Source organism: Rhineura floridana, chromosome 7, assembly GCF_030035675.1.
Source record: "Rhineura floridana isolate rRhiFlo1 chromosome 7, rRhiFlo1.hap2, whole genome shotgun sequence".
NCBI classification, from domain to species: Eukaryota; Metazoa; Chordata; class Lepidosauria; order Squamata; family Rhineuridae; genus Rhineura; species Rhineura floridana.
The window spans coordinates 92,007,408-92,034,989 of record NC_084486.1 but is presented as its reverse complement, the minus strand read 5'-3'; the positions used below and the strand labels follow the sequence as shown (position 1 = coordinate 92,034,989).

General features: G+C 41.9%; 1 protein-coding gene across 1 annotated transcript; it reads left to right on the top strand.

Annotated features, from left to right (window-relative positions):
- The first annotated feature begins 642 nt into the window (after positions 1-642).
- AIRE (autoimmune regulator) lies at positions 643-25,894 on the top strand. The gene is made up of 16 exons (XM_061637708.1): positions 643-795; positions 1,490-1,664; positions 2,445-2,600; positions 5,613-5,687; positions 6,053-6,186; positions 6,542-6,697; positions 7,495-7,572; positions 11,119-11,187; positions 11,696-11,808; positions 12,753-12,849; positions 14,087-14,128; positions 16,879-17,031; positions 19,346-19,467; positions 21,247-21,349; positions 22,631-22,699; positions 23,120-25,894. Exons 1-16 carry the CDS (start codon positions 643-645, stop codon positions 23,198-23,200), a joined length of 1,776 nt encoding a protein of 591 aa, XP_061493692.1. The 3' UTR covers positions 23,201-25,894.
- Positions 25,895-27,582: the final 1,688 nt, after the last annotated feature.

The window sequence follows — 27,582 nt, the reverse complement described above, 5'->3', positions numbered from 1 at the left end:
ATTGGAGATAGCTTCAGCTTCCCAGATTTATCAAAAGAGATTCTACTGGTTCATCAATAGTTGTTGTTGTTTCACTCTACATCTCCTCCCTCTCCACAGACTGAGCATATAAAGAGCACAAAGAATTACAGAAAACAGGTTTACCCTAAACCCAAATACAGATACTATATAGCATCTTTGTATGACAGGTGAGGCCAACAGTGATGTCTTTCTCCTTTAATTCATAAGGATAGAGTGAGCAAAATAAATCTAATCTGGATGCTCAGCAGTCATCAAAGAGGTGAAAGAAAGAAATGTATAATAGAAAAGGAGTAATGTAAATATAAGTGTATTTTTGCAAGTGATACTTACAAATCTGAATTTCCAGAGACAGGTGTCTTGAGAGTGAGTTGTAAAATAATCCAGGATTCAACTGCTTATCCTCCTATAGAGGGTTGTGACGGCTTACACTATTCTGTAGGTCAGTTGCATCAAAGATGCATGCTCTTTCACAGCATTTGCCAAGACCAAAACAAGTGTACATCACAGACACAGTAGCAGTTAAGGTATCTTTTAGTAAGGATTAACAGATGCAAGTGACAAAAAAATGGACCTGGAGGATGGATGCTCCTAACAATCCTGTAAATATTATCCTGTCACAGGATGTTCAGTTCTGATAATAGACCATTAGGAGAGGGGGATTTGCGGAAATTGCTTAAACTTTATCGCACGGAGATCTCTATGGCAGTTGATGATGTCTTTCCATTGCTTCATGGACTTGCAGATCATGATGTTATCACGGAAGAAATGTTCAAGGTAAGAGAAATAAGAACAATACTAAGCCTGCTAAAACTTAAACTTGAGTTTATTATGCTAAGTGCTATTACAATCTCACATTATTTTATGGTGTTTTATCATTTGTATATAGGATAAGTTACAGTATGTACCTTCATTTTTTAGTTTATACAAAACTGGTGTATGACTCATGTCCAACCTTAATTTCTTTGATTTTTCTCTAAAGCTTTAATTTTGGGGGGGGGGGGTATTTTGATTTCTGTTTATCTGAGCCTAGTCTTTTTTTGGGGGGGGGAGATTTTAATTGGTGGTAAATACTAGGTGTACCATAGCACTGTAATACTCTGGAAGTTTTGTGTCTCATTTTACATGGGTGTAAAAATTATTGCAAATGGCACAAAATTCTGAGTCCTGTGAAATTATACTGTACTGTAGATCTTCAAAGTGTTTAATTCAGGAGCTGAGCAGTTCTGGAGTACCTGTGTGGATAGCACACTTCTTGTTCCTTGGCTTCCCCTTTTTTAGTTTTATTGACACTTTACAGTTCTTCTGTAATACACATTCAATGCCAGAATTCGAGACTCTTGCTCAAATTCTGTTAGGTTCTTCTACCTGCAGAAGATGGATCACACTGAAGTATATCATAAGAAATCTAGGGGAGAATCAAAATCTCTTTGGAGATTAGATTGACTTTGCTTTTTCTTTCTTCTTGAAGGGCACTCTCCATCTGAAGGAGAAGGAGGGTTGCCACAAGGCCTTTCATGCCATGTTGACATGGCTGCTGAACCGGGACTCATCTTCCATCCAGGGCTTCTGGAGGGTCCTCTTCAAGGATTACAACCTAGAGAGATATTCCAAACTTCAGTCCATTCGGAGCAGCTTTCCCAAAGGTATTAACTGAGATCATCATAGCCCAGAAGAACCTGAATTATAAATGAATACAGGGATATACCTCCCTGAACTTTGGAAACACTTTTTCCAACCATCGGGTCCCCATATGATGTTAAACTACAACTTCCATCAGCCCCAGCTAGCTTGGCCAGTGGTCAGGAAAGATGGGAATTGTAGTCCAGCAACATCTGGAAACCCAAAGGTTGGGATAGGCTGCTTTAGAATCTGGGAATTGTTCATTTTCACTTTTCTGTTCTTTGCAAGCCTTCAGCCATAATGAATTTATTGAACCTACTTGAGAGGCACAGTATTTCTTCACTAAAATGGCTGCTGGGGAGGAGGTAAGGGTAGTGCCCCACATATCTGATATCATTTAAAAAAAAACTTAGCCCATACTTACAAAAGCCATACATAGTAGCTTGTTTATTTTACAGCATGATATGCTGTGTTTTCCTACTCAAGGGAGTATTGTTTTTTTTATTTTCAGAAGCACAGCTTCTATAAGCCTGGACAAGAATCCCATTAGCGGGGCTTCCAAACAAATGTTTATTGTTGGATCTATGCTCCTCATGCATGCATGTCTTTTACAGTGCCCACAACATCATTGGCATCAAAATGTCAGCCTGTATCCCCCCACTAATTTAATCTCTCCTCATTTTTAATCTGCATTTACCCTTTCTGGGGAAAATTTGTTGCCAATAGCCCATCTTAGTGACCCATTTACAGTATTAAGCTGGGTCTGGAAGCACCCCCAGTCTCAGCATTTGCTTTCTTTTCAGACATGGATTTCAGCAGGTATCACATCAGGCCAAGGAAACTCCCAACCAGTCCTAAGGTATTGACTCAGCACAAGTCCCAAGGAAAGAGAAAAGCAACAGAGGAAAAAGATGGTTTGCACCCTCCTCAACCTTCAGCAAGAGGCGCCCCACAACTTGGTAATACTGTAGAACTTTTTGCTGTGCTCTGCGCAGATGCTAGAGCTAAGCGAAATATACCAAAGAGAAAGAGTTTTTTTTTTAAAAAAAGAACAGGAACAACATCAACGAGGAGAAAAAAAGATCCAGAGGGAGATTTTCCATTGTAACAATGTCAGCATAATGCACTGCCTTTTTGTTACAGTATTTGTAAAAGACAGTATATGGTGGCCACCTCCCTTGGAACACTAGGGTCTAGGTGGTACTAAGGCCGCATGTGCTTCTGACAAAGGCTCAGAATATCCATAATCTAAAAGTTGTTATTATTATTTATTGTTTATTAAATTTCTATCCTGCCCTTCCTCCGAGAAGGAACCCAGGATGACAAACAAGGAATAAGAGGCTAAAACATCTTAAAAACAAAACGTTTTAAAGACATCTTAAAAACAAAACATCTTAAAAACATGTTTTTTAAAAATCTTAAACATATTAGAAAGCAGCTCCAACACTGATTGGGATAAGGCCTCTGCTTAAAAGGCGTGTTAAAAGAGAAAGGTCTTCAGTAGACACCAAAAAGATAACAGAGATGGCGCATGTCTAATATGTAAGGGGAGGGAATTCCAAAGGGTAGTGCCACTACACTAAAGATCCCCTTCCTATGTTGTACGGAATGGACCTCCTGATAAGAGGGAATCTGCAAGAGGCGCTCACCTGCGGAGTGCAGTAATTGACTGGGTATATAAGGGGTAAGATTATCTGAGATGTGTAACTGCTGTGCATTTTGGGAAGAAAAGACAGTCCCTGCTTTCAGAATCAGAATCAGAAAAGAAAGAATCAGAAAAGGTACCGCCAGGGCCAAGAAGATGCCAGCATGGTTAACGAGCAAAGTCAAGGAAGCTCTTAGAGGCAAAAAGTCTTCCTTCAGAAAATGGAAGTCTTGTCCGAATGAAGAAAATAAAAAAGAACACAAACTCTGGCAAAAGAAATGCAAGAAGACAATAAGGGATGCTAAAAAAGAATTTGAGGAGCACATTGCTAAGAACATAAAAACCAACAACAAAAAATTCTATAAATACATTCAAAGCAGGAGACCATCTAGGGAGACGATTGGACCCTTGGATGATAAGGGAGTCAAAGGTGTACTAAAGAACGATAAGGAGATTGCAGAGAAGCTAAATGAATTCTTTGCATCTGTCTTCACAGTGGAAGATTTAGGGCAGATCCCTGAACCTGAACTAACATTTGCAGGAAGGGATTCTGAGGAACTGAGACAAATAGCGGTAACGAGAGAGGAAGTTCTAAGCTTAATGGACAATATAAAAACTGACAAATCACCGGGCCCGGATGGCATCCACCCGAGAGTTCTCAAAGAACTCAAAGGTGAAATTGCTGATCTGCTAACTAAAATATGTAACTTGTCCCTCGGGTCCTCCTCCGTGCCTGAGGACTGGAAAGTGGCAAATGTAACACCAATCTTCAAAAAGGGATCCAGAGGGGATCCCGGAAATTACAGGCCAGTTAGCTTAACTTCTGTCCCTGGAAAACTGGTAGAAAGTATTATTAAAGCTAGATTAACTAAGCACATAGAAGAACAAGCCTTGCTGAAGCAGAGCCAACATGGCTTCTGCAAGGGAAAGTCCTGTCTCAGTAACCTATTAGAATTCTTTGAGAGTGTCAACAAGCATATAGATAGAGGTGATCCAGTGGACATAGTGTACTTAGACTTTCAAAAAGCGTTTGACAAGGTACCTCACCAAAGGGTTCTGAGGAAGCTTAGCAGTCATGGAATAAGAGGAGAGGTCCTCTTGTGGATAAGGAATTGGTTAAGAAGCAGAAAGCAGAGAGTAGGAATAAATGGACAGTTCTCCCAATGGAGGGCTGTAGAAAGTGGAGTCCCTCAAGGATCGGTATTGGGACCTGTACTTTTCAACTTGTTCATTAATGACCTAGAATTAGGAGTGAGCAGTGAAGTGGCCAAGTTTGCTGATGACACTAAATTGTTCAGGCTTGTTAAAACAAAAAGGGATTGCGAAGAGCTCCAAAAAGACCTCTCCAAACTGAGTGAATGGGCGGAAAAATGGCAAATGCAATTCAATATAAAGTGTAAAATTATGCATATTGGAGCAAAAAATCTTAATTTCACATATACGCTCATGGGGTCTGAACTGGCGGTGACCGACCAGCAGAGAGACCTCGGGGTTGTAGTGGACAGCACGATGAAAATGTCGACCCAGTGTGCGGCAGCTGTGAAAAAGGCAAATTCCATGCTAGCGATAATTAGGAAAGGTATTGAAAATAAAACAGCCGATATCATAATGCCATTGTATAAATCTATGGTGCGGCCGCATTTGGAATACTGTGTACAGTTCTGGTCGCCTCATCTCAAAAAGGATATTATAGAGTTGGAAAAGGTTCAGAAGAGGGCAACCAGAATGATCAAGGGGATGGAGCGACTCCCTTACGAGGAAAGGTTGCAGCATTTGGGGCTTTTTAGTTTAGAGAAAAGGCGGGTCAGAGGAGACATGATAGAAGTGTATAAAATTATGCATGGCATTGAGAAAGTGGATAGAGAAAAGTTCTTCTCCCTCTCTCATAATACCAGAACTCGTGGACATTCAAAGAAGCTGAATGTTGGAAGATTCAGGACAGACAAAAGGAAGTACTTCTTTACTCAGCGCATAGTTAAACTATGGAATTTGCTCCCACAAGATGCAGTAATGGCCACCAGCTTGGACGGCTTTAAAAGAAGATTAGACAAATTCATGGAGGACAGGGCTATCAATGGCTACTAGCCATGATGGCTGTGCTCTGCCACCCTAGTCAGAGGCAGCATGCTTCTGAAAACCAGTTGCCGGAAGCCTCAGGAGGGGAGAGTGTTCTTGCACTCGGGTCCTGCTTGCGGGCTTCCCCCAGGCACCTGGTTGGCCACTGTGAGAACAGGATGCTGGACTAGATGGGCCACTGGCCTGATCCAGCAGGCTCTTCTTATGTTCTTATGTTCTTAATTGTAACACACATCCTATAAATCAACAGGGTCCCTTCCAAAGGCAAAATCTGTGAAGAGATCAGAGAATGTTGAGATTCAGCATTACCCTCTTCCAAATGGTGGTAAGTGCAGCATTTTTATTTTGTCTATCTATACAGTACTATCCTAACTCTGTACCTTAACTTATTTCCCACTCAAAAATTACCATACACTATTTCTTATTATAGATAAGGGATGAGGAACCTGTGGCCCTTCAGATGTTGTTGAACTATGTTTCCTGTTATTGCTGGCCTTTGGCCATGCTGGCTGGCTGGAACTAATGGGAATTGGAGTCCCAACAACATCTGGAGGGGTCAAAGGTTAGCCACCCCTGTTTTAGATCAAAATAGGGACTATAAAGTTGATACAGACATCTTCAACACTTGGACCATATCAACTTTGTTCCTGTTTTGATGAGATAAAACCAGTGTGATCTTCCATTTTCCAGATGATGCTAAGAAATGTATCAAAGCTGGTGGTGAGTTTTATGTGCCAAACAAATTGGAAGATCTTGGAGAGAGAAATAAAGCTCATGAACCAAAGCCTGATGGGAAAGCCAAAGAATCCCAGGTCTGTGAATATGTATGTAACTCAATATACTTCTAATCCCTTCAAGGTTTCTCAGACCCTTTTTGTACATGGCTTAGAGGTCTTTACATTCAAGCAGTGTATACTTTTTTAAAAAATAACATTTTAAAAAATAAAATTTCTAGCAAGCTTTTGGTGGCCACATAGTCTTTCAGGCCATGGTGACCGGTGGGTGGGGCATTTGATTCATTTTGCTGTAAGCATATACTGCTAGTTATTATTTATAGAGCACCAACAGTCAGGTGCTTCAAAATTAGTTTTGCGTGCAACTACCAGCCTATATTAAGGTGCTAGCCTGGCACCTTCCGCTCATGGTAAAAGAGTCACATGACCCATTCACCACACTCAGGGAATTCCACAGACAGAACAGAACAAAACAAAACAAGCAGCTGCACAAGTGAACCCTTCATCTAGTACTGCATCAAAGAGCCAGAATGGGGCTGGCCAGCTGGAAGAGAAGGCAGGCCTCCTGCACCTTTTAGAAGAAGGAGTGTCAGCAGCAGGTGTAGGTTAAATGGCAAGCTACATCAGCTGCAATTCCCTCTTCTGCAACAACTCTTACAGGTGTAGGAGCTCTGCCTTTTCTTTCAGCTGGCCACCCCAACCAGTACCCTTCCTTCCAGTGCGACTTGCTTCACAGCTCAGCTTGGTCCTTTTACCTATGGGGAAGCTTGTGTAGGTTTCACACACATCCCATTAAACTTAAAGGCTACTAATGGGAATTTAGCTGAACCAGTGTTGTTAGGCTCTGGTTCAGCTGTGCTTTAATATCCATCACAAAGCTTTGTATGATATTTGTTTGTTATTTTTGTATATCACTGAGAGATTGAAAAAGTTGTAGTTTAGAAAAAACTGTTAAATAAATAAAGTTGTGCATTATCACTGCAGCTGCTGCACAAAAGTCAGCATCAGAGAAAACAGCACTGATGGACAAATGTACTGCAAGACTGTGGAAGATCCATATCTGCCAGTTCTCTTTGGAGACCTGTTCTCCTGTCTCCCTGTGTCATTGGGGAGGAGCTGCAAGAAGAGGCATCAGTTGGCTTTTCAGTCAAAGTGCAAACAAACTGAAAGGCCAGTACTCTGCATTATGAATGAGCCTAATCTCATGCAGCCTTTCCCAACCTGATGCCTTCCAGATGTTTTGGACTACAAGCCCCATCAGTCCCAAACACATCTGGAGAGTACCAGGTTAGGGAAGGCTGATCTTCTCCAATCCTACTTGCAAGTAAGTACTGCTGTGTTCATTGGGATTTACTTCTTAGTTCATTTGTACATCCTAATTCTTCCCTTCATTTTCAGAATGGAAGTCAAAAAGCAAACTTGCAGAATAGGTGCCTCACCATCCCTTTTCATACTGGGGATCCAGCTCCCCAGCAGGTAATAAGAAGAATATTTTTTCCTTTCTCTGCACCAAGGGTATGCCTATGCCAGTTTCCCTCTGTTAGCACTCTTCATAATATAGTTTTGTTGTTTTGGCCCCAGTGGTGCTCTTTGTGTACATTTGTACCTCTTGGTATAGTGCAGGTGTGGGGAACCTTTGGCCCTACAGATGTTCCTTAACTCCAACTTCCATCAGCCCCAGCAAGCATGGCCAATGGCCAGGGATGATGGGGGTTGTAGTTCAGCAACATCTAGAGGTCCAAAGGTTCTTTATGCCTGGTATAATGGGATGTTCTTTCTCTCTCTCTCTCTCTCTCTCTCTCTCTCTCTGTGTCTTATAGTAACTTGGAAAGTTGTTCACCCTTACACCCAACAATTACACCTTGTTTTGTTATTAATCATATTTATATTCTACCCTTCCTGGAAAGGGGTTCAGGTGATATACATAGGATTATCCTATTTTATCTTTGCAACAACCCTGTGAGGTAGGTTAGGCCGAGAAATAGTGACTTTCCCAAAGCCACCCAGTGAACTTCATTGCCAAGTGGGTATTTGAATTCAGGTCTGCCCAGTCCCAGCTCTAGTGCACTATCCACTCCATCACACTGACTTTTTAGAGTGCAAAGAGAAGAGGGAAGAGCATCTGTCTCCATGGGATTTAGAATTCACTAGCTGGGCATAGTGGCGGGAGGGGGGGAGGGGGACAGAACCTTGAGATTAAACACAAGCACACACTAACACAGGAAAAGGGACAGATTAGTATGTGGAAATATGCATTTTCGGTATTATGCTAAATTTAAAGAAAAAAAGAGAGAAGAAAAGAAAATGTGGAAGGAGAACAGCCAGCCAGTTAGTCTATTGAAACAGGTAGAAGGGATATGTCGCAACTGTTGATACCATTTTAATGAGGGAAGCTTTATGTATTATGCTGCAGATGTATTTTCCAGGTATCCACCTCACAGATAAGCAGTGAACACTGTAACATTTGAAGGATACATCTGGAAACCTGCAGACGCTGCCAGTAGGAACTCCCTGGTGCATCTCCTCATGTGATTACATACATACATCCCCATGTGGTTATAGGCAAACATTATATTTGTTGTGAGATACACAGTGGCACCTGGAGACACATCTGCCAGGGAAAACGTGAAATGGCCTTCACTTTTTAATGTAATTGGCAACTGATTAAGACAGGACATAGCAGTACCTTCAGTTACAAATCATGCCAAAAACAGGAGCAGAGAGAAGGATAGCGTAGCCAGGCTTTTGGCCTGAAAAATGCCTTTTCTTTATAGAGAAAATGTGCTGTGAGAAGAGAAGACCATCACAACTGTCATAGATTCTGCTGTGAGGAGCATGTCTGACATGGGCATGTTGAGTGGCATGCCTTGTGTTGTTTTCCTGATGAGTTTCAGTCCAGATCATAAGCAGAAAGCTAATCTCCACTAAGCCGTGACATATCATTCATTATTTCTTGAAAGTTCCACCTTGCTTGGGAAGTCCCAGATTTCCTCAGCTGCTTGAACTGGTGCCAGATTCACCCATGGGACAAAGACTGACCAGGAGAAACCTTGTTCCTTGGCAAAGTTTCATGCCACTCCTGCCAAGATGGAATTCCCCAAAGATTTCAAAGTTAAAAGGTGTTGGAGTAATGAATAGCCTTGCTACAGCTGACATCAAAGATGATATTGGTCATTACCTTCTCCTGCTCAGCTGGTTTTTCCTTTTGAAGCCTCCTCTCTTAACATAGTGGTTTGAGTGTTGGACTACGATCTGGGAGACAAGGGTTTGGATCCCCACACAGCCATGAAGCTCACTGGGTGACCTTGGGCCAGTCACTGCCTCTCAGCCTCAGAGGAAGGCAATGATAAACCCCCTTTGAATACCGCTTACCATGAAAATCCTATTCGTAGGGTTGCCATAAGTCGGGATCGACTTGAAGGCAGTCCATCGTCATAGCAAAGTATGTAAAGGTTCGATTCTTTTGTCCATTGCGTACCCTCTGTGCATCCCATCAAAACTGTCCAACTTTTGTAAAAAAAGCAACTACATGTAGACGAACAAAAACCAAAGGATAGAACAAGCACTGTTTCATATAGGAAGTAGTACTTTGTCAGAGTCAGACATTCATACATTTTTAGACTCTGCTGCAGAAATGGCCCAAGTTCTGAAGGCCAAGGGTTTAAGAATCACAAGGTCTGTTGCTTGCCACCATGCTTTTATCTCCACCCCCTTGTCTCACCTTTGCCAGCAATATTCTCATTCCCTAAAGCAGGGATGGGGAACCTCTGGTCCCTCTGGATGTTGTTGGACTCCACCTCCCATCAGCCTCAGCCAGTATTGCCAATGGTGAGGAATGGGAGTTGGAGTCCAGTATCATCTGGAAGGCTATATATTCACCATGTCTGCCCTAAAGGCACAGTTAGACAAACCAGCTTTGAGACACCGAGAGTGATGCTTTCTTTCAGTGTTTCTGGTCTATGTTGTCCAGATTTGTGAACTCCCAGTACCTGAATCAGAATGGACATCATCACAAGAAGAAGAGGCTGGATTACTGAGACTTTGGGTAGAGACACACGTACTGTTGTGCCAGTTCTTTTCTCAAAATGGGGTCACATGATGCTAGTCAAACCCCACCCCTTTTTACTCTTAAAACCTTGTCAGATCAGCTCCAGTGCATTTAAAAAAAAAATCAGCTTCAGGGAGGTTTTATAACAGATTAGTAGATTGACCCCTTTGTCTTCCAGGTGTGGTCAATTGAAATGCTTTGCTACACGTTCAGGCAGAGACAGTAATTGGCCCAATGCTTTGCTGTGCTATCTTGAAAGGTCTGAAGGCAGCAGGGAAGGGAGGTGTGATGAGTGTTGCTTCAGAAAACACCCAGAAAAGCCATTCTGGCTGCATCTCAAGTGACTAATGTGCCCACAGCCTTTGCATCAGCTGCAGAGTTTCACCTTTGGAGGAGGACCACACCATAGCCCCCAGGTCTATGTGGAGGCCAGGAGGAATCAAACACCCTGATGAAGACTCCTGTGGATACCAGCCATAGAGAATTCCCCTATCTTGGAACTTGCTGAATCTGGGGTCCTAGCCATGGTTTCATTGCCCGACACATCTCAGGATTACCCCCTCTCCCAATTTCCAGGAGCTGTAAAAGCCAATGGGAATAGATCAAATGCACAGCTTGCCACCTGGGCCTCCCTTGTCATTGCACTGTTCCTAATGAAAGATAATTAACTTAAGTATTACCAGGATCAGTCTCCCCACGAATGCATAAGGAAGGGTGAGGCTACAGGGACAGCTATAAAATATTTCAGTAGCTGCTTAGGTGGTGTTTGTGCAGTGCCTCTGTAGAGTAGCTGTTTGAGCTTTGCTGTAGATCTTTGGCTACATGGCTGGACAGCTCTACTGCTGTTTCAGCAATCCTGTTGTGAGGAAGCTGTTGCCTTCCAGATGTTGTCACACTCCTACTCCCTGCCTGTTGGCTGGCTGACTGGGGCTGATGGGAATTGGAGTCCAACAACATCAGGAAGACCCTGACGTAGAGCCTTGCACAGCTATTGTGTTTTTTTTCTTCTCCTTGTCCTGCTAGATGATTCCTCCGGCTCACTGGTAAGTAGTGTGATCAGATGCAAAACAGGACAGGGCAATTAAACTACCCATTTAGTAGGAATCTTGCCTGCTAGAAAGAATCCTCAGCTCCAAATGCTTGTTGCCCTGGGACTGCAGAGCTGAAGGGAAGTGTGCTTTGACCACTGCCACTGGCCAGGGAACTAAGGACTGCTGGGTTGCATGTGCAGAATGTGTGTAGCCTCATAAATTGGTACCTGAACTTGTTTGCTTTTCTCTTCCCTCCCCACTCCCTTTTCCTTTTGTGCTGTGTCTATTAGTCCCTGCCTGCAGTTTTACCATCTATCTTATTTTTGAAAAATCTATGTAGAGCACTTAGTAAATTTTCTGCACTTTAAGTGATGATGGTGATGAAAATAGCAGGAAATGGTGATCTGGGTAGGCGAGTGAAGGCAATGTTGGTGTTGCTTCTCAGCCATGTGCAGGGAAACCATCTGAAAACAGAATCTTCTTTCTGTTTTAATTCTCCCAAAATTTGCTGGGCCAGAAGAACGATGATGAATGTGCTGTCTGCAGGGATGGTGGGGAGCTGATCTGCTGTGATGGGTGCCCTAAGGCCTTTCATCTCACCTGCCTGGTGCCCCCACTGACAGAGATTCCCAGGTAATGACAGTGTTAGTATTTTTATATCCACCTGGAGTCACAGATGTGTCTGGGTACAGAGTAGGGTTGCCAGGTTCAGGACCTGAGACTGATCCTGTATCTTTAGGAGAAAGGAAGTTAGCCAAGTGCAAGTATTCTTGCAACACTGTAATGGGAAAAACCACAAGGTGGAATTCTCCCTTCCTGCTGCACAACTTTTAAAGATACAGAAGACCTCTTGGAGGCCAGGCCTGGCAACCAAGAGGTCTTCTGTATCTTTAAAAGTTGTGCAGGAGGAGCCACCTTGTGGTTTTTCCTGTTATAGTGTTGCAAGAACACCTGCACTTGGCTGACTTTCTCTTATCCTAAAGATACAGGATCAGTCTCAGGCCCTGAGCCTAGCAACCCTAGTACAGAGCATACTTTATATGGAATGTAAGCTACATTAAATACTTGTTAGAAACACAGGGTATGATGGCTGAAAATAAGTGCCCAGACTATGGGTAGAGAGACACTTTCTGTTATGCCAGTTCTAGTGTGTCTCCACCTCTCTTTTCTGAAAATGGGGGCACATAATGCTAGTTAAGCTCTGCCCCTTTTTACTCTAAAACTCTGATTAAATCAGCTCCAGTGCAGTCTTTTAAAAAATTCAGTTTTAGGCAGATTTTGCACAGCAGATAGGGATGATTACTGGATCTGCACAGAACATCCCCTCTGAAGATAGGGAGTGTCCTAGGAGGAAAAAGGCATCTATCCTATTCTTTCCTAGGACATTTCCTACACCCAGAAAACTGCAGTCTGGCTGTGTCTCTCTGTCCTCATTGGCAACAGCGGGTCTGAGATTGGTGGTAGTATTCTGAGATGTACATTTTTCACAGGGAAGAATGGTTTCTGTTTAAGTCTTTCATCCCTTTCTCTTTCTGTATTATATATGATCCTGCTTCCGTCTTTCTCCTTTGGGGTAGTGGGACATGGAGGTGTGATTCCTGCTCCCCTGGGAAGGTGAAACAGGACAGGCACAATGAAGAAGAAAACAACAGAAATGCACTTTCTCAAACTCAGGTACAGCTGTGATCCTTGCTTTCGCAGTGCCCAGGAACTCCCTGTGTTTTCACACTCTTCTCTTCTCCTCCTTATAGGAAAATGTCCTATATGAAGCAGCTCTAAGGCACTGCTCTTTTTCTTCAAATATTTCCAGTGGTTGAGGTCCTTTTGTCATCCTTTATCGCAATCTAATTTTCCTTCATGAGAAAAAGGAGATGGAATAGCCCAGACATTTGCAATGCAATCATCCTTAATTTGAACAAAATTGCAGTCTCTAAAAGGCATTTTATGATCTGAACATGATTCCCAAACTGCTGAAATATATACAGTATCCTGCAATGCCCCCTTGTGGCTATTTTTAATTGCTATTAAATAGGGACTGTAGTGATTCGTTTCTCTCTAACATAGTTGTTGTTGTTACTGTAGGTCAACAATAAATATACAATATTACAACAGAAGTAAAAAAATTAAAAATGCAGTTTAATATGTTTAGCTATAAATTACTGCAAAAACATATATTTGTTTATGAATAGATTTCCATTAGATGTTTTCTATTTTTAAATACTAAATGCAACATGCAAGAAAGAGAGGAACTGCTTTCTTACACCATAAATATATATAATCAGTTCCTTTCCCTGAGATGTCTAATTTGTTCTTAATATATTGAGTTACCAAGTTCCAGCTGTTTATAACAACTGTAAATCTTCCCGTCTTTAGTCATCAAAGTTAATTTAATTATACTTAGCTGTTCCTAGAATTTCCTTAATAAATTCCTCTTACCTAGGTTTGTGAGCTTCTTTTCATGATTCTGCTTATAACACTCTAGCCATTTGTTATGACATATAATTTTGAGTCCGATAAACTGGCTCTGTTAAACCTTTTGCTTTGTTTTGATAAATTATGTGAAAGAATTATTAGTATGCTATACCTGAATATTTCTTTTAGGACATTTGCAACCAGAATTCATTTGCTTTACTGCATTTCCAGTGCAAGTGAATTAAATCCCCCTTATCTCTATTAGAGTGCCAACATTAGGCATCACCTTCCCCCTCCCCCAATCTTTTGGGAGTTCCAAAGAGTCCAGTGCCTTGAAGGGCCATCTTAATGGCTATAGCTAGTGAATCTTTTACTAAGTGAAAATCTCCAGACAGCTTCTGTTATATTATTTTGTAGGCCTTGATCTCACTTATATAATGAGCACACCCATTTTCTTGTGGAATGTGTAAATTAGATTTTGTTGTTATGTTCCTCCAAGTCGACTATGACTTATGGCGACCTTATGAATCAGCAACCTCCAAGAGCATCTGTCATGAACCACCCTGTTCAGATCTTGTAAGTTCAGGTCTTTGGCTTCCTTTATGGAATCAATCCATCTCTTGTTTGGCCTTCCTCTTTTTCTACTCCCTTCTGTTTTTCCCAGCATTATTATCTTTTCTAATGAATCCTGTCTTCTCATTATGTGTCCAAAGTATGATAACCTCAGTTTCATCATTTTAGCTTCCAGTGACAGTTCTGGTTTAATCACATGGTCAGATCACTATCTGGTGAATATAGACCTCTCAATGCTGCACACCCTCCGCAGGGGACAAGGACCCATTAGGATGGTCCGCCCCAGATGCCTGATGGAATCTAAGGGATTCCTGAATGCGCTGGGGGAACTGGAGCTGACTGAAGGACACCCGGTCGAAACCCTGGTAGCGGAGTGGAATAGGGAGATCACCAGGGTGGTAGACCGGGTGGCTCCGAAACGCCCTCTCCCCCTGAATAGAACTCAGGCAGCACCTTGGTATACACCATGGTTGCGGAATCTGAGACAGGAGGTGAGACGACTAGAGCGCCGGTGGCGGAAATCATGCACTGAAGACGATCGGACACTGGTTAGAGCAGCAATAGCGGCCTACCAGATGGCAACAAAGGCAGCAAAGAGGAATTTTTTTGCTGCCTCTATTGCGTCGGCAGAGTGCTGTCCCAGGAGGTTGTTCCAAGTGGTCCGAAGCCTGGTCGGTCCAGCTGCCCAGGAACCCATGGAGCACTCTAAAGCCTCCTGTGACATATTTGCTAAACACTTTGCCGATAAAATCGAGTGCCTGAAGAGCAAGATTTCATACGCCGTGGATACAGGAAGTGGGCCAGAGTCGGCCAGTTGCACTCCGGTCCGGTGGGATCGGTTTCAGCCTCTCCTCGCTGAGGAAGTGGACAAGGTGCTCTCTACTGTAAAGCCAACCACCTGTTTGCTTGATCCTTGCCCTTCGTGGCTCATTATGAGCTGCAAACAAAGACTGGGCGAAGGGATCAAGGCAGTGGTAAATGCATCCTTGGAAGAGGGTGCAATACCATTAGCCCTCAAGGAGGCAGTGATAAAGCCCATCTTAAAAAAACCCTCCTTGGATCCCCTAGAGTTAGACAACTTTCACCCAGTCTCTAATTTACCATTCTTGGGCAAGGTGATAGAGCGAGTGGTGGCCAAACAGCTACACACACTTGGATGAAGCAGATTATTTAGATCCTTTCCAATCGGGCTTCAGGACCGGACATGGAACTGAAACAGCCTTGGTCGCTCTGGTGGATGATATGAGAAGGGCGTTGGATAGGGGAGAATATACCTTCCTCGTCCTCCTGGATCTCTCAGCGGCTTTTGATACCATTGACCATGGTATCCTGTTAAATCGCCTAGAGGGATTGGGAATGGGGGGCACGGTTTTATGGTGGTTCCATTCCTATCTCTCAGGCAGGTACCAACGGGTGGCATTGGGGGATGAGGTTTTAGACCCTTGGCCTCTTAACTGTGGAGTACCACAGGGTTCTATCCTCTCCCCCATGCTATTTAACATTTACGTAAAGCCGCTGGGGGCTATCATCAGGAGTTTTGGGCTGCAGTGTCACCAATATGCAGATGACACTCAGCTCTATCTCTCATTTAAGTCCTCACCAGAGCTGGCTGTGCAGACCATATCCAAGTGCCTGGAGGCCGTAAGTGGATGGATGGGCGAGAACAGGCTGAAGCTAAATCCCGACAAGACCGAGGTGTTGCTCGTGGGTGACAGGAGAAGGTTGGGAGACGTTGACTTGGTGCTTAATGGGGTGAGATTACCCCTCAAAGACCAGGTCCGTAGCCTCGGGGTCATTCTTGACTCCCAGCTGTCCATGGAGGCTCAGCAGTGAGTCGGGCAGCTTGGTATCAACTACATCTGATACAGAGGCTGCAACCCTACCTTCCTTTGCATCTGCTCCCACGAGTGATACATGCCCTGGTCTCCTCTCGCTTAGACTACTGCAATGCGCTCTACGTGGGGTTACCCTTGAAAACGGTCCGGAAATTGCAGCTGGTACAGAATGCAGCGGCACGCCTGATTAAGCATAGCCGTCGCCGAGATCACATCACCCCAGTGTTGGTAGATCTACACTGGTTACCAGTAGTTTACCGGGCCCAATTCAAGGTGTTGGTATTGACCTTTAAAACCCTATATGGTTTTGGCCCAGTTTATCTGAAGGACCGCCTCCAGTATCACCAATTAGGCCGCCTTACAAGATCAGCCGCACAGGACCTCCTCTCGGTCCCACCGGTCAAAACAGCTAGACTGGTGTGGACCAGGGAGAGGGCGTTCTCGGTTATGGCCCCCACCCTCTGGAATTCTCTTCCTTATGATCTTCAACATGCCTCCTCCCTGATGGGTTTTTGCCGAGCTCTTAAGACCTGGCTATTCAGGCAGGCCTATGGGAAATTTGGGGTAGCTTAGCTTTTAATATACTACTTGATGTTCTGCTGTTAGTTTTAATAGATAATTGTGTTCTGGATTGTTATTGTATTTTATTATGTTGCTGTAAGTCGCCTAGAGTGTCCGTTAATTCGGACAGATAGGCGACTAACAAATAAAATTTATTTATTTATTTATTTATTTTGTTCTAACACCCAATTATTTGTCTTTTTCGCAGTCCATGCTATCCGCAAAGCTCTCCTCCAACACCCCATTTCAAATGAGTTGATTTTTCTCTTGTAAATTATATGATATATTCTAGCAATATTATATATTTCTCATACCTGCTTAGGGTGCTGTATATGTCCAGAGAACAACTGAAGATGGGATGAGGGTTCTCATAAAAGAACCTGTCTGTGCCTCCTTCAGACAGCCTCTGCCTTCCATGTCCCCCATGCCCATGGCAGCACCGCCAGTTCAGACTCCGGGAACAGAGAAGCAGCTGGTCAGCATCCCACCTGTCTGTGGAACTTTTCACAGTTCACTGGGCTTGGTCATTTCAAATGCTTTACATAAGAACTAGAAACTGCAACCATTTTGTTGCCTAAGTTGTGCTTTTCATCTGTCAGAAAGCTTGCACATAGCAGGTTCTGAAGGTTAGAGGGCTACAGGAGAGTTTTCAGATTCAGTGGAGGAAAAGATTGTTTGAGCTTCTACATCTGCAATTAAGACATAACAAAGAGGAAGGATGACTCAGTTGGTGACATTCACTTTTACCCTCTGTGGCAGGGATGGGGAATCTGGAGGACCACTGGTAGGGAATCTGTCCATTTCAGTTTCTCATTTTTCTTATCTTAAGTTCAGTTCTCCATGTTTCTACATGCAATTTTTTTAAAAAATACCCTCATGAAAATTCATCAACATTTTAGTGCTAATTTCTCCTAAAATACACATATTTGCAAAGCAATTGCCCCCAGTATAATGCATTTTGTATGTTATTTTTACTAATACATGCATTTTTTGCACACTTCACCCTAGTACGTGCATTTTTGTACACATCACTTGACTGGTGAACCGTACTGACAAATTCGGAGAAGTGTACATTCTGAAGGATGGCTGTGTTTTGTTTGGTTCATGTATTGTTTCGGAAAGCTCGAATTAGGTAGGTTCACCTTTAAAGGCGAATTGAATCGAATTTCTTCCCCATCCCCAAATGTTGTTGGATTCCAACTCCCATCAGCCTCAGTCAGTGGTCAGGGATTATGGGAACTGCAGTCCAACAACGTCTGGAGGTCCACAGGTTTCCCATCCCTAATTAGCACAAAATGGGATCTATATGAAATATAACAACATTTAGTGATCCACTCCATTTTTTTCTAGCACATACTAGAATCTGGAGCAATTCTGACCCAGCTTTTATTTAGGACTCAATCTCTCTCTGTCCAGCAAGGACATGGCCCTCCTGAAGATGATGGAATCCAACTCCCAACAGCCCCATGGTCACTAAAGGCTGATGGGAGTTTAGAAATATCACTGGTTCCTCATTCCTGCTATGCAAGCTACATTTGGGCTGACATCCATGACAGTCTGCTAGGCCACAATTTAAGTATTTGTTTGATACTAACATTGTTGTGATTAAACTGTACTTTGCTTGGCCAGTTCTCTGCATTTTCATGGGCCCCTGAAGAAGCTTACAATGGCAACTTCCTTCCTAAAAGGACTCTAAAGCAGTAAAGAACTATCAAAGCCTATGGTGACTACCAAATTATACTCCTGCATTATTATCCTTACTTCTGTATAGGAAATTGTATGTACCCTGCATGTACATTTTCACATGTGAAGAATGTGCATGTATATAATAGCAGGGAATGGTGGTCTAAACAGGTGAGGACATAGAGCATATGCAGATTCCTACATGGAAGTTATAGAAAGCCATATAAGAAATTCATGTTGTATGCAACAGTTCTGGGTTCCAGACTTGGATTGTTGCCTTCCTGTTTCTTCTGATCATCATCAGCCTAAAGTGTTGGGACAGAAAAATAGCATGTACCTATTAACTTGTTCCCAAGATATTGAAGGGTTGGGGCAAGTAAAGTTTTCATCTACTGCTGCTTTAGAATATAAGATGAATGGCAAAACTTCACCCATTTATAATTTAATTCATAAGAATAACTAACAACATTACTTGTGTTACTAAGACTTGGGTGGACATAGGGTTGTCAGGCTGAGAGCCTGAGACTGATCCTGTATCTTTAGGAGAAGAGAAAGTCAGCCAAGTGCAGGTGTTCTTGCAACAGTGTAATGGGAAAAACCACAAGATGGAATTCTCCCTTTCCCCTGCACAACTTTTAAAGATACAGAAGCCCTCTTGGTTGCCAGGCCTGGCCTCCAAGAGGTCTTCTGTATCTTTAAAAGTTGTGCAGGGGGAAGGGTGAATTCCACCTTGTGGTTTTTCCCATTACAGAGTTGCAAGAACACCTGCACTTGGCTGACTTTCTCTTTTCCTAAAGATACAGGATCAGTCTCAGGCCCTGAACCTGGCAACCCTAGGTGGACAAGACAGCCTGCCCCATTTCCTGATCAGTTTTTATTATTTAAATTGAGTCTTGAATCTTGCTATTTTTATTAAATTTAAATTATTTTTGTACCCAAGCCATTAAGGATGGGATAGGTCAGAAATCTAAGCAATTACAGTAAACCAGTTAAGCAAAACATAAGGTAGAAAAGAAGACATGGGCACATGCAGCACAGGACAGCTCTGAAGAGGAAAAGTCTTGCTAGAAATTGACTCCAAAATTTTTATGTTTATTTTTGTGCAGAAATTGACCATTGGGGACAAATGCGGTATATGCAGAAAAGGAGGTGACTTGATCTACTGCAATAAATGTTTCCGGGCTTTCCACTGGCCCTGCCATTTTCCTGCCCGTGCAGATCAAATCAGGTGTCAATTACATCTAAGAATAAAGCCTTCATTAGCTCCCCCTGACTTCCTAGCTGCTGTTTATGAGGCCTTGTCCAGATGATAACTTGATGGGGCTGGTTGAGTGTCTTAGCACTAAAGCAGAAATGTGGGACAGGCACCACAAGAAAGAGGCTCTAAATTAACATGGGAGTTTTGTTTGTGTAAGTGTTGCTCTTCTGAACTGTGCTGCCCTCAGGTTGGATGAGCATGGAGACTGGCACATTTATGATTTGCACAGACAGGTATCAAGTGTGTCAAAATGGTGTCTCTGACACTTGTAAAAAAACAAAATAACACTTCTGTCTGGAATCAATTAAATCCCTTCCAGATAGATGTTCCAATATTTTACTCAAGGCAATTATCTTGATTTCAGGGCAGGCAAAACCCAGAGTTTTGCAGTGGTGTCCATGCATTTTACTGCACAGCCATTCATATCCTGGAGTGTCCAGTGTGGACTATAGCTAACCAGATAACATTGAAGTTCCTATATTATTTTTAAATAGCATATCTCTGCTGGCCCTGGTTTCGTATAATTGGAAGCTGGCCCTGGTTGCATGATGAGTTTAATGTCTAGGAAACCTCTTGTCTGATGGCTCTCTCATACAGTTGGATGCCAAAGTCTGTTTTGAATTCTATGACTCAAGCTTAAGTTTAATCAGGAAATATTATGTGGCCTGTCTTCCCTCTACTTTTAGGACTCTCATGAAAAATAGATGAATAAGATAAGTCTGTGTCTGAACTCTACCACTGCAGGTAGGGGCCTATATGACTGAGGGCTCATCTACACTGAAGCATTTCTTCATAGCAAATACATTTTTACCTTTGCTTTTGATTTGTACCATCTGCAGTTCCTGCTCAGTGGTAGCTGCCAGTAGATTTTTCCCATTCACACAAGTAGGCATTCCTCTGGGAAGCATTAGTCTTGCTGTTTCCTTGTGGCCCCACCCTCTAATTATACATTTCCATTCCCTCTGGTTGCTAGGTGACTGAGCATGCTCAGTCTGTTCCACCACCTGCAGTAGGTTCCTTTATAAAAAAACCCAGGAAGTACAAATATCTGTGTTTTCCCTGCCTGTGGTTGGTAGGATACAGCTGAAATACAAATCTTTACTTAAGCAGTGTTATGCTTTTGCATACAAGAAAAAGGAAATAAAGGCACTCTTTGCAGCAACATAAAAAAGGCCAACAAAACAGAGGAAAGCAGTGGAAAGTTGCTTGTCAGCCCACAGAAAACAAAATGAAAGAAGGGAGGAGGAGATATTGGGCATGGATAGGGAAACAATTGACACACCCACCTAAAAGCATCAGAGCAAAGCATCTGCAACCACTACAGAAAATGGAGAGGAGACTTTCCCCCCCACTTTTCGTATTAACAGCAGATTGAATTAGTACCGTTTTACAGAGGGAAAACTGCACGATAGCTTCTGTTTGTTGATAACATCATGTGAAATATGCAAATTTAAAGGAGATGTGAGTAGCACCAAACACACAGTAAACCATTATATAGATGAGCGCTGAGTATCTCCATATAAAAAGAAATCCCTGCATTTAAAAAGGTAGATGTCAGGGAGAAGGGTTCTAGCCTAACCTTTTGCATGATATCTAGTTTTCTATGAAGTTGGAATGTTTTATATGGAAGAGCATTCAGCCATATGAGACCCTGCCAATCCAGATTTAATCCCCTAACTGAGGTTTGTGAAATATAGGTTTATGACTGCAAAGGATTTATGTACTTAAGATCCTCATGTTCTGTTTCAGTGGAATCTTAATCTGCAAATCCTGCACTAGTAGCAACTATTCTGCAACCATCAGCTTAGAAGGAGCAACAAACTTGAATACTCCTACACTAAGAGCAGTAAAGGTCTGGATTGTCTGTAATCTTTTCATCTTTTTAGTGGCTAATGAGTAAAAGTAGAAGTAATTTAAGGAACTTTGGGGGACCCGAAGACAATATTTTCATTTTTACATGATCTTCTGTTTCAGGATTCCTAGGAACATGATTGAAAAGCATCATAGCATTGTTACAATTCCCCCATTTTACAGATGGGTTTAGCATATTCATAAAGGCAGTCAAGAAATATTTTTAAATAAATTGTCAGTCTTGATTTTGCACAAACTCATCCTCCTAATTTATTATTTACTTTTTAATCCCATCCTTCTTGCAGTCTCTCCCCCCACTCCCATTTTATCCTCTCAACTACCCAGTGAGGTAAGTTAGACTGAGAGAGAACTGGCTGAGTGGGGATTTGAACTTGGGTCTTCCCAGTCCTAGTCCAACATTCTAACCATTATGCTACACTGGTTCTCGCAATTGTGAATATTTCTATAACATCAAATGTACATGATGCTTTAGTTTCATAACAAAATCAAAAAGCCAGGTCCCTGTCCAAACAGCTTTCACTCGACACTAAACAGTGAATGGAGGGAAGGAAAGACAAAAGGCAGGAAGGAGTGAATGTAAGCAGATGCAGTTACATTCACAAACTTGGGTTGGCATAGGGAACAGCATGGGAGAATGGGTGAAGTCAATAATCTGACAAAGCAAATTGCCACATGCATTAGTTGAATATCATATAACTGTGTATCCCATGGTGTTTATCCCTTGTACATAAGGGTGAAGACCTGAAACAATAGAAAAAGAAAGTTCTTAGCTTGCCATTCAGTTGCAAATTGAACCTGGATTCATCTTGGCTTTGCAACTGAAATGATGAAGTCGTATAAAATCCAACTACCTGTCACTATATTTTAAAAAGGGAAACTTTAAAAAAGTGTTCCAGGGATGGCAGAAGAGTTCTTGGTGACATTATTAGGAGTCAATCATGGTTAGGAATCTATCCCATTCCAGCCATCCCATTTGGGATAATCACATTAAGGTCACTTACACAGCAGCCCCACTGTTCTAGAGACATTATACAGTATTTGTCTTCACGCTAATTGGAGGCTACATCCAGTATAGGGGATTTCCCTTCTCCCAGTTGATTATGTTACCCAGCATGTATATGACAGAGACTTACTAAGGCTACAGTCCTATAAACAGTTACCTGGGACTCAGGAGTAAGTTCCATTGAATTCTTTGGGTTTTACTTGTGGGTAGATTAGATATGCATAGGATTGCACTGTGAGATGATATTTTGTATCCTAGGTGGTGGAAGAATCTGCTGGGACTGAACCTCTTCTGAACAAGAATGAGCTGGACTCTCTCTTAGGGGAGGTAATGGAAAACAAATCTTCTTGTGCTATAATTGCTCAGTGATGTAAAACATTACTGAACAGGTCTGCAAATTCTGGGATGGACAACTGCAATGTTTGTGAGGCTTCAGAAGAATTTAGGTCCTTCTTGAAATTAACTTGTTCTTAATTTCAATACTTTGCACTCTAGTAGTTGTACCTTGAGTACTTTTATCACATCCAGTAACACAGCAGAAACTCTTATGAGTTGCTAGAAACAATGGCAGGTTAAAGTTATGCCTGATGAATCTGCACACAAAAAGTCAGTGAACTTTAGAGGAAGAGAATACTTCTATATTTTTCTACTGACTATATTCTGCTCTTATGAAGTGCTACTCTTCATATTTTAATAATGATAAGTTAGACAAATAAAATTCCTTTTATTTTCTCTGTAATCTTCTAGAATACCTTTGATGGAATCTTGCATTGGGCATTCCAGAGCATGTCTCGTCCGCTGTCAGACACCCAAGGCTTTTTCTCATAGGACTCTGGATTTGGTACTGTTTTGCCGGACACATTCTCATTTGTCTTTTGCTGAAACATGGGCCCCCAAAACAACTTGCTTATGTGATCTCTATTTACTGTGATGATAGTTCTGTTAAATTGATGCTTCTATGCTCATTTCCAATGGAAAGAATTACTTATCACTCTGTCATTCAGATAGAGTGCTACAACCTAGATCTGACCAGGTGTTTTCTCTAAACCACTCTCCAAATTTAATTACCAGGAATGTTTAGGTTCTAGGAACCATTTCAGACAGCATTTAAAGGAAACTGTGTAACAAGAAGTGATAAAACACAGCAGAAGCTCATAGATGCTCTAGAATAAGAAAAGGGAGAATCCAAGCTACCTAAGGGAATATTCTAGGACAAAATGTAAACAATAGGGATAGGAAACATGTGGCCTTCCAGATGCTATGGATTCAAGCTCCTATTAGCCCCAGCCAGCATAGGCAATGGTCAGGGATGATGGGAAGTGTAGTCCAGCATATCTGGAGGGCTACAGGTTTCCTTCTCTGCCTGGTATATAAGAAACAAGCAGAGAAGAATCTGCTTCAGATTTAAGTTTCTGAAGGCTGAAGTCAAGAGGCAATTCCAAGCTTCCCAGTCGTGGTCAGAACATGGTCCATTATACCAGAAAGTCAAAGCTGGTCAAGACATGATGAACATCATAGAAGCAAACTGCCTTAACTATATCAGTATGAGTCAAGATCAAGAGGGGAATTTCTTTCTGTGACATTTCACATAGTTGATAATAAGTGTTGCTTACATGATTATGGGATCTCATAGGTATTTGTGGACTGCCCTTGGGTGATTTTGCTTATTCCCTATGTTTTTTCAATCTATATTCCCATTCTTTCAATCACTTATACTATTAATCCTTTCCCCTCCCCTTTTTATTAATTACCAAAGTTCGGATGACCTGTTTCACAGCTTGGAAGTGCCAGAGTGTCGGAGAGGGCAATTGTGTCAACAGCCTGGTCAACTGTGTCAACTCAGAAGCAATTGTGTCCACAGCCTGGCATATTTCACCATTCCATGGCAAGACCAAGCCCTTGACAGGATGACTATCTCTGGCTTCTGGAAAATCCTGCAAAGATTTCAGGAATCTCTTGGATTCCATAACTATCCAGGACAGGACCATCCTAATGTGTCCTCCACCCCTGCAGTGGGGATTGGTGCTGCAACACCAAACTTCAGCAGATAATGGTCTGACCATGACAATGGGGTTAATTCAGTATCCAGACCCCCTCCCACTGGTGGGCAGGGCCAGAGGCAAAAAATGGGTGCGGCTCACAGGGATGGAAAGCTGTTAAATTTTGGTTCATTCCGTTTCTCATTTTTCTAGTCTTAAATTCAGTTTTCTACACTTCTGCAGCAAATTTGCAATTTGTTAATTTTTAAAAATCCTAGTAAGAAATTCTTCAGAATTTTAGTGTGAATTTTGCCCAATACACATTTTTGTAGGTGGTTTTGACTAATATACACATTTGTGCAGGTTTTTTCACCAATATTTTCATTTTGTGCACACTTTCCACTAATATTTGCATTTTTGTAAACATTGGTTGGTTGGAGAACTGCATCACAAAATTTGGTCAAGTGCAAATTTCAGAGGATGGCTGTGTTTTGGTTCTCATATTGTTTTGAAAGTGTGAATCTGATAGGGTTGGCTTTAAATGTGAACTGAATGGCGTATCTCCTCCATGCCTAGTGCCTCCCAATTATGTACAGGAGGCAACATTCCAACCACACAAAAGTCAGATTTCTACGTGTGCACACTTCTCCAGCCAGGCAAGGAAGAGGCATTACCACTGTTGGAAAATACATGCCAGCCAGGCAAATGCATGAAGAGGGTGTGCAGCAAGGCCAGTGAGGTGTGTGGCCTGAGAAGAGGGTCTCTAGACTGAGTTTGGCCTCTAGACTGAGTTTCCAACCCCTGTAACAGACTATGTTTTTGGAATATAATACTAACAAAAGCAATTTCTTATATTAAACTGGAAACATTTTGAAATCAATTATTGCCAGCTAGATCTTTAAAGACATGTTGGACACCAAACAGCAGATTGATACTGTTAAAAATAATGCTGTGCAAGGGTTAAGCCAGTGTATAGAGTTGGGTTTGGAAATGTGTATAATGTACTGCAAAAACACACAGCTCCTGAGCAGAGCTCTTAGTTGATTAATTTTATTAAATGTGAGATATTAATTTAATTAATGAAATGTCCATATATTTTATATGATTGAAATAAATTCTGAAGAAGTAGTAATTGATTTATTTGCTTTTAGATGATATAAGCATATACCACCACAGGCACCATCTTAAAAAAGGCATTCCTTGATGTGACAGGGGAGGGATGCACTCTCCCACCTGCTTATTTTTCCTAAACAAAGTTGTTACAAATAATTAATGCCTGAAAGTAAAACATCCTGCTTTTTGGTTAATTATTGGATATTTATAAAGGCTAGCCCAATGAATCATTTTTTTTAAAAAGAGCTGGACTGCCTTGGTATGACATCCTCCTTTTTATTGGTTTTCAAAAATGTAAGCAAACACACAATAAAACAAGTACACCAAAAATTGTGAGTGGAGGTTGACTTCCAGAGCACCTAAAAACATACAATACAAGGCATGTAATTGTTCAAATTAGCGAGCCAGAGATTTAAGCTGAATGTGATGAACAGACACAACTATCCAGCAAGTTTCTGTTTTTGTTTACATAACTTAGAAATGGGAACCATACCCTGTCAAATTGGTCACATTCTGTGACACCTCTAATGACTATTACGCCATGTTAAGTATTCTGAAAGTGCTATATTCCATACTCTGTCAAGCCACCTTGTCATTGTAAGTCCCCTTGAATTCTCCCAACACCTCACAATCTCCCTATGAGCCCCCACAAGGAAATTAGTGACCAAATCTATATGTAACACTGAAGGGTTTGGGGCACTTTAGATTGACAATAGAGCCAAGGTCAGATACCACATCCTCTGTCATGAAAGCTTTGTTCCTTAATCACTGGTGCGTGAGAAGCCTGGCTGTTGTGACTTAGGACCTGTTCATACAACTGTATAATCTGCAATGTTATAGCTTTGTGTCCTCATTAATTCACCATTGTCCATATGATATTGGTAGTATGGATTTTCACGTTAACAAATCTGCATTGGAAATACCACAAAAAAACCGATATGCTTTCCTAAACTGATAATCAATTGCATTAATGTCTGTGGGCTCAGATGCAATGCCGTGGACTTTCCTGCAATATGTGGTCCATGGGCGTTCTTCCATCATATGGCAAGCCCCGTGTCTCCTTCCCACCCAATAGCACATCCACAAACCTGCACGAGTGGGAATTAAAAAAAAAAGCTTCTGTGCTCTTCCGCAAAAGCACGCAAAAAGCAAACTATCATTATGGACGAATCACTTAACAAGAGGTGGACGTAGGGGAGTGGCCAATGCTAAAGCCATAGACTGGCTGCATATGTGTTCCAGTCATGACAAAGAAGCAAAGTTTCTAGATATTCTAAATGACTATTCCCTAGATCAGTTGGTCATGGAACCGACCAGAGGAACGGCAACCCTGGACTTAATCCTCAGTGGGGACCGGGACCTGGTGCGAGATGTAAGTGTTGTTGAACCGATTGGGAGCAGTGACCACAGTGCTATTAAATTAAACATACATGTAACTGGCCAATTGCCAAGAAAATCCAACACAGTCACATTTGACTTCAAAAGAGGAAACTTCACAAAAATGAGGGGATTGGTAAAAAGAAAGCTGAAAAACAAAGTCCAGAGGGTCACATCACTCGAAAATGCTTGGAAGTTGTTTAAAAACACTATATTAGAAGCTCAACTGGAGTGCATACCGCAGATCAGAAAAGGTACCACCAGGGCCAAGAAGATGCCAGCATGGTTAACGAGCAAAGTCAAGGAAGCTCTTAGAGGCAAAAAGTCTTCCTTCAGAAAATGGAAGTCTTGTCCGAATGAAGAAAATAAAAAAGAACACAAACTCTGGCAAAAGAAATGCAAGAAGACAATAAGGGATGCTAAAAAAGAATTTGAGGAGCACATTGCTAAGAACATAAAAACCAACAACAAAAAATTCTATAAATACATTCAAAGCAGGAGACCATCTAGGGAGACAATTGGACCCTTGGATGATAAGGGAGTCAAAGGTGTACTAAAGAACGATAAGGAGATTGCAGAGAAGCTAAATGAATTCTTTGCATCTGCATCTGAGAGGTCCTCTTGTGGATAAGGAATTGGTTAAGAAGCAGAAAGCAGAGAGTAGGAATAAACGGACAGTTCTCCCAATGGAGGGCTGTAGAAAGTGGAGTCCCTCAAGGATCGGTATTGGGACCTGTACTT